Source organism: Chenopodium album, chromosome 9 (assembly GCF_948465745.1).
Source record: "Chenopodium album chromosome 9, dcCheAlbu1.1, whole genome shotgun sequence".
Taxonomy (NCBI): domain Eukaryota; kingdom Viridiplantae; phylum Streptophyta; class Magnoliopsida; order Caryophyllales; family Amaranthaceae; genus Chenopodium; species Chenopodium album.
The window spans coordinates 66619563-66627872 of NC_137842.1; the positions used below are offsets into that span (position 1 = coordinate 66619563).

Sequence of the window (8310 nt, forward strand, 5' to 3'; positions counted from 1 at the left end):
TTGTTACTTTTTATGTTGTACTTCGAATTCGTTACTAGCCTAATTCATCATAATTGAATTCTGTAAGTATACTTTTTATGTTCGACGTGGGGGAACGAAGTAGCTCACAACCTTGCACGTTTTATTCCTTTTAATGTAGAACAAGTTTGGGAAAATAGAGTCTCCCGGATGAGGTCTCTCCTTATGTACTCATGGATACTCTCATTATGAATTAATGATTTTACTCCCCGTCAAAATAAAATAAAATAAAATAAAAAACTAAAATGGATGTTTTCTCTCACTTTAATCTTTATTAATTGCATAATTAGAAATTTTCAAATTTGTCAATGTATAGTTTTACTTTGGAATGAATACACTAATGTTACTTCTACACAATGTACAAAGTTTATATAGTACTACAAGGTCTACAACTCTAAAAGTATTGAACAGTGCATGATCATTGCAAAATTATTTCTCAAATTTGAATTTTTACTTTTACAGCTTCATGTATGATAAACTTTATTCCAACAACACCTTGATGATTGTAGTTATATTCTAATAACTCCCCTCTTTCCGTTTGTTAATACATGCAACAAGCTAACACTATTATACACGGATTAAAAGTCTCGTTGCATATATTGAGTAATGGAGAAATTGTATTCCTTGTTAAAGTTAGTATGTTTAGGAGTGAAGTCATGAAACACTTAAACCAATATACATAGTACAAATAAAAAAAGTTGTTTCTTGCACATTCATATTTTCATATTCCGAATGTAACATAGAGTAGGTTGCTACATGATACACAATTACAGAAATTGTTTGCTGAAAAAGCAACACAATAAAACTAATAGGAAAGTATTGTGAAGTTCTAGTAATATACTACTAGTACAAAGAATGAAAGAACAGAAACTAACTATTTACAAGGGGCAACTATGAAATTTACATACAATCTTCACTTAGTTCTTAATCAGTCCTTTCCAAAGTCAGCACTATAACTAGCTTGTGTCTCCAATTTCTTTCCCTCGTTTAATTTCCTGACAGCCTACAAAGCAAAGAAAAAGTATAAGATATTCAAGCACAAGCTGCATAACAAAGTATTCTAACCATTTTAAATTAAACTGTGACATTGAACAGGATCAAAATCTCTTATTTCATCAGTTTGAGCCTTAATTCTTGCAATGTGTGAGAATGGCATAGAAGCTACTGAGACAAAAAGCCGAAACAGTGAATGTTGTGGGGGTTGGGGGGAATTCTAAATACTCAAAAGGAACAAATCATGATCTGAAATGGTCTAATTATGACAAACATTACCATAATGAAGTCTTCATGGATCACATAATCTCTCTCTGCACGTATAGCAAACATGCCAGCTTCAGTACACACGTTCCGTAGATCAGCCCCATTAAACCCCTGAACAAAAAGGCAATAAGACAGTATGAGTGACATGTTAGATGTAGTACAGAAAATGATATGCAAGTCTTTAAGCAATAGTTGCTCACCTCTGCTAGTTTAACAACAGCTTCATAGTCGATCTCACCATACTTGGCCATGCCAGCAGCATGAATTTTAAGAATTTCCAATCTTGAATGTTCATTTGGTAATGGAATTTCAATCTTCTTGTCTATACGACCAGGCCGAAGAAGTGCAGGGTCCAACACATCTGGTTTGTTTGTTGCCATGATAAATTTGACCTGCAGTTACCAAGCACTTAGTGGTCAAATATTAGGTCTGAATCACATTGTTCAACAGCAATGCATACAACATAACTACCCTTGTACTAAATTCAGTCATGATACCTTGCCTAGTTGATCAAATCCATCAAGCTGATTCAGTAGCTCCAGCAGAGTTCTCTGAATTTCACGATCAGAAGTCATACCCTCCTCACCTAGTCGTCGACCTCCAATAGCATCAATCTCGTCCATAAAGATGATGCAGGGCTGAAAATAGGAGCAATGACTTTAATAAATCATTTGAAACAAGTACAACTTATGATGAGAAAAACTTTACATTGCTACATTAGATATCCCACTTACTTGGTGATCTCTAGCGTAATTAAACATTTCACGAATCAGTCTAGCACTCTCACCAATGTAACTAATTATAATAGAACTCGCAGCAGCCTAAAACAGCAAAAGAAAGCACATCATTACATGCCAGAAAGTTAAAAGAAACATCAATTAAAAAAAAAAAAAAATATGCAGCAGTTTTAATCTAACTGAATACTCTCATATACCTGTAAGAAATTGACTTTTATATTGCTTGCTATGGCTCGAGCTAACATTGTCTTGCCCGTCCCAGGAGGCCCATAGAGAAGAACACCCTGAATCTCGGAAAAAAAATACTTGATGCATTAAGACTAGCTTGGAACTAAAATGTGAAGCACACCTAAAAAGAACGAACACAAACCAGGAATTCTAATAGCAAGCCAGCCAGCCACACACACGCGTCTTACCTTTGGGGGCTTGATTCCCACCCTAATGAAAATCTCAGGATTCATTAGTGGAAGCTCGATGCATTCTTTCAGCTGTCGAATCTGATCAGATAGCCCTCCCAGAGCAGAATAGCTAATATCTCCAGAATCTTTATGAATCATATTGTATACAAGAGGACTCACCTGCATATACAATAAGTGAGATTTCCCAAAATAATAAGGGAACCATGATTATAGTCTCACAAGCTATCATAGCCAAATAAGTCCTTGTATCATACGGAGTAATATATATACACAATTGTCACGTACTAAACTGTTGTACAAGATGTAAACCGATGCTGAGAAAAGGCATACATAACACAATTACTAATACAGGGCACACATTCTGTTCGATCTCCTGCCTTACTCGACTGAAAAGTAGATGCATATCAAGCATGGATCGAGGAATTGAATCAAATGCAGCCTTCAAATCTTCTATATAATGACACTAACATTTGTTCTGAAGGAAAAAGTTTACATACACTCCGTAACAACTTAAATATTTCCACATTAAGTCACTTCGATCCACAATTACCAGCAAATATAAACAACTGATCGAACTAAGGCACATGTATATAGCAGAAGAGATTAGAACTTACTTCACGAGGAAGAATGCCTAGAACAGTGAGGGTAGTCTTATCAAGAATCACTCGTGTTCCAGAAATTAGCTTCTCCTTTTCCACTTTGTCATGACAACCAACGATCCATTCTTCGTTGCTAATATCCACACTTACTGTCACATTCACATATAAACACATCAATCAGTGACAAATTTGATTGATTTTTTCCACGCCAAATCAAACTATGATCAAAGAAAAGCGTCGAAAACAATAGTGTCTACGATACAGTACACTTGGATATCAATATCATATAAGATTAAACGAACTAACTAAACCAAAGTATATAAAGAATAAAGAGACTTAGTAAGCACAAAAAATGCCAGAAAACATTAGATTTGTATAATCAAATGTATAAACTCATGTAACATGTATGTTATTGAATACGAAATATTAGATTTGTATCATATGAAATATGTAATCAAGATATATATATTAACGATTTGAAGTTGTGCATGGACAAACGATAAATTCAAGAAAAACAAAAGAAAATCAACAAATTAAACAAATCCAGGGTGCAAGAAAACCAAATTAATCAAAGAAAAAGAAGAAGACATGACTTACCTTTCTCACTGTTAAGAAGCCTAATGACTTTTCCGACTAACTTCGCACTGCTTTGTAAATATCTAAGATCAAACTCTGTTTTATTGTACTCTTTTTTTACAATTTCCAGCTCCTCTTTACCTGAATATATTGAGTTCAAACAAATTACATTTTGCGTTATTAGCTTTTCAAGAATTCAACAAAAGATTATAGTATTAAATAGACATTTAGAAAACACAAATTGAAATGAATTAACCAAATCATATATAATAAAATATTTAATTCAATATTTAACTTCGACGACATGAATAGTAAGCGAGTAATCGAACATATTCTGCTATAAAATTCGTGCAATTGACGCTGAAGACGCCTCAAATGGAATTCTTCAATGACGAGTTTCCGATGTTCACGACGATTGTCTTCTTCCGTCGACATTAGTTAGAATCTTGTACAATGTGATATTTGCTAATGTATATATTTGAAGAAGAAAATATTGAATTTTGTATGTTTTTGTGAGAATGAAGAGAGATTTTATAACAGTGATAGTTAGCAAGAACTCTTAGTTGAGGGCACAAAGAATTCAAGCAATATAAACGAGCGAACTTTTATATCTCAAAATTGTAGTATGAGTTAGTTAGTTAGTTATATTTTGCCTTCGATTTCCTACTTGAGGTAGTCAAGGCTGCTACAAATAGCAGGTTTTTGTAGCTGAATTTTTTTTTCTTTTTTTTTTTTGCGTGAGGAATGCTACAAGTAACAGTTTATTGCAGCTACAACAATTACTGAGTATATTTAAGGACATGTTCTCTTCTTAATTTCAGTTCAGTTCAGCTCTTAATTTCCTTCTATCATAAACAGTTCAGTTCAGCTTAGTAAATCACTAAATCAGATTGGGCCCTACGTAACTTACTCTACCTTAAAATTCAAAAAATTAATTAATTAATACTCGTACTTAATAAGTATATTGGTAAGAGATTTGCATCAATCGAATAATAGGTAGATTAAGCGAAAATTATAGAAGTAATAAAAACTCGAATGCAGAGTGCATCTAAGGAATCTTGTTCATTTGATGATAAAATGAGCAAATATTATCAATATGAGCATTTGGATTATATTAGGTATTGTTGAACAAGAACAATTAGAATTACTCAATTAATCCCTTATTTATGTTTTTATTTCCAATCATTTTTAAAATGTTAACAAGTTTTTTTTTTCGGCCAAAATATGATCTTAATTGCACCTACTTACAAGCCTCAATCGATTTATGTAACGATTGTATCGTGATCTGAATTTCCACCTCATACAATATACTCAGTAACATTCTTCACGATGGATTGCAAAGGTAATACTACGTATTTTGTACTAAGGTAACAGTTTATTTGCTATAATAAAGCTAAAAGAAATCAAATTTAGTAAACAATCATATACAAGTACATAATAGCATGCAATATATTTTTGTATTTTTTTGTCTAATATGAGAATTGGATGGTGATTGAGTCATTGACTATGTCAAAGAAGTTAAACTATTGATTTAAAAAATAAAATGTTAGAAGACTGTATTCATTGACAACCCTTAACCATCATATATTTGCTAATTAAATCCCAAACACAGTTCACAAGATTTCTATCTAAAAACAGCCAACATCAACCCAAAAAAATTGGCTAAAATTTTGGACATTTGCCTTAGTTTACCATTACCATTCATCAAAAATACACAAAACAACAACGAACCAACATTTCTCAAAGCAAAAAACACCTCCGATTTTCAAGAGTGAGAAGAAAAGAAAAAAAACAGCAAAAATCTCCTTTTACTTTGATGTTTTTGAACAACTTTCCTTCAATTTCTCTTGCTTTTGTTCTGTTTTTTTTCTCCTAGACTACCCCTTTACACCCTCCTGGGTTAGGAGGAATGATGTTGGACAAGAAAAAAAAACCACTTACCCTTCATTCCTCCACCCAAACATCCTTACCAATCTCTTCTATGACAATATTCGCGCTCCTCCCCCTCGTTCTTCTCCTCTCCCTTCCCATCTCCACCCTCGCGACCCCTGCAGCTACCTTCAGCCCGAAAGACAACTTCTACATTGCTTGTGGAAGCAACGAAAAGATAAGCACCTCCGATGGAAAAACCTACGAATCTGACCAAGATGCTCATGGGTTCCTTTCGGCGGAGGACAAATACCTTGTTTCTGACCCTAATGCAAATGTACCTTCTAAGATATATTCTTCTGCTAGAGTTTTCTTAAAGGATGCAACCTACACGTTTACATTGCAGGACTCGGGTTGGCATTGGGTTCGCCTTCATTTCCTCCCTATTAAGACCGATGTTTTCAAGCTTGAGTCGGCTAGTTTTAATGTTTATACCAATGAAGTCACCCTACTTCATAGTTTTAGTGCCACCAATCTCACAATGAAGGAGTATCTCATCCATGTTAAGTCCCAAAGGTTTTCTATTAGGTTTGAGCCTCAGAAAAACTCGGCTGCTTTCATCAATGCCATTGAGGTGTCTACCGCGCCAGATAAGTTGATTGGTGATTCAGGCCAATCTTTGTCTCCGGTGGGTCAGTTTAATGGCCTGAGTCATAGCTCACTCGAAACCATGTATCGAGTTAATGTAGGTGGAAGCCTAATAACAGCTGATAATGACACCCTTGGTAGAACATGGGTTCAAGATGATGGGTATATCAAGAACAAAAATATGGCTAAAGATGTCAATGTTCAAACCAATATCATCAAGTACCCTGACGGAGTCACCCCTTACATAGCGCCGCAAACGGTGTATGCCTCTGCAGCTGAAATGGCTGATGCTAACACCATGGAGCAGAGCTTCAACGTTTCGTGGGAGTTTCCGGTTGAGAAGTCTTACGATTACTTAGTAAGGCTACATTTTTGTGACATTGTTAGTACAGCCCTTAATGACTTGTATTTCAATGTCTACATTAATGGGAAAACAGCTATTTCTGCGTTGGATTTATCTTCAATTACGGGTAAATTAGCCACCCCAAACTTCCAAGACATTGTTGTTGATTCTTCTTTGGTAGATCAAGATAAAGTCTCGGTTCAAATTGGACCGTCAACACTTGATTCCGGTGCTAAAAACGCTATCCTCAATGGGGTCGAGGTGTTCAAGATGAACAACACGGTAAGTAGTTTGGATGGGGAGTTTGGTCCGGATGGAAAAGCTGCTACGGATGGCAAACATAAGAAAACAGTTGCTGCAGTCGGGTTTGCTATGATGTTTGGAGCGTTTGTCGGGTTGGGAGCGATGGTGATCAAGTGGCATAAGAGGCCTCAGGATTGGCAAAGGAGAAACAGCTTCTCCTCCTGGCTACTTCCTCTTCATGCAGGGGACTCAACTGTCTTTGGTAAGAGTAATTATGGGTCTAATAAAAGTAGTATCTTCACCACTGGTGGCCTTGGCCGTAGGTTCACCTTCGACGAGATCAAGGAATCCACCAAAAACTTTGCAGCCAGTGGTGTCATTGGTGTTGGTGGATTTGGTAATGTCTACATTGGAACGTTGGATGGCACCCAGGTTAATCGCCTTAAAATGCTTGGTTACACCAGTATTAAGTTTTTGGTTACAATTTTGATTAAATTTTGAATGAACTATTTAATAGTGCATTGGACAAATTGAAAGAAACAGAACAGATTTTTACTAATCATAAACTTAATTTTACAACTCAAACTAACATTTATAAGGATGACGAGAACATATCTTTATAATCGATGTATGGACATTGACATTGATCTCTTAATCATGAACAGGTAGCAGTCAAGCGAGGCAACCCTCATTCAGAGCAGGGTATCAACGAATTCATGACCGAAATACAGATGCTGTCCAAGCTTCGCCACAAGCATTTGGTGTCTTTGATAGGGTATTGTGATGAGAATAGTGAGATGATCCTGGTGTACGAGTACATGTCCAATGGACCTTTACGCGACCACCTCTATGGGAAGAACTTGCCTCCATTATCTTGGAAGCAAAGACTCGAGATCAGCATTGGAGCAGCTCGTGGACTACACTACCTCCACACAGGATCTGCCCAAGGAATCATCCACAGAGATGTCAAGACAACAAACATTCTCCTTGATGAAAACTTTGTCGCAAAGATGGCAGACTTCGGACTATCCAAGGATGGTCCAGGCCAACAAGCAGACCATGTCAGCACAGCAGTAAAGGGTAGTTTCGGGTATCTTGATCCAGAGTATTTCAGGAAACAGCAGCTTACTGACAAGTCAGATGTGTACTCATTCGGAGTAGTCTTGCTCGAGGTTTTATGTGCTCGTCCTGCCATCAACCCGGCCCTATCTAGAGAACAAGTGAACCTTGCAGAATGGGCAATGAATTGCAAGAGGAAGGGAATGCTGGAAAAAATCCTCGATCCTGTCTTAGTTGGATCGATAAACCCAGAATCGATGAAGAAATTTGCTGAGGCAGCTGAGAAATGTTTGGCTGAGTATGGGTGTGACAGGCCTACAATGGGTGATGTGCTATGGAACCTGGAGTACGCGTTGCAAATTCAAGAGGCATCGGCGCAAGGAAAGATAGAAGATGCTTCTACAAACCTAAACTCTACTGCAGCTTCAGCACCTGTGGCAGTGGAACCAAACGCTATCATTCCTGAGCAGACACAAGCCATCGATGAACGATCTGGAACTGCTCTACTTGCCCAATTTAGCAACCTCAGTGGAAGATGA

The 8310-nt window shown here is 36.6% G+C and overlaps 2 protein-coding genes across 2 annotated transcripts; one reads left to right on the forward strand and one right to left on the reverse strand.

Annotated features, from left to right (window-relative positions):
* Positions 1-946: 946 nt before the first annotated feature.
* LOC145558006 (26S proteasome regulatory subunit 10B homolog A-like) lies at positions 947-4044 on the reverse strand. The gene is made up of 9 exons (XM_081619163.1): positions 3939-4044; positions 3631-3750; positions 3049-3182; positions 2432-2593; positions 2213-2299; positions 2013-2099; positions 1776-1916; positions 1291-1389; positions 947-1021 (listed from the first exon to the last, which is right to left on the reverse strand). Exons 1-9 carry the CDS (start codon positions 4042-4044, stop codon positions 947-949), a joined length of 1011 nt encoding a protein of 336 aa, XP_081475289.1.
* Positions 4045-5518: 1474 nt separating this feature from the next.
* On the forward strand, positions 5519-8310 carry LOC145560254 (putative receptor-like protein kinase At4g39110). Its single transcript, XM_081621510.1, has 2 exons — positions 5519-7144; positions 7378-8310. Exons 1-2 carry the CDS (start codon positions 5519-5521, stop codon positions 8308-8310), a joined length of 2559 nt encoding a protein of 852 aa, XP_081477636.1.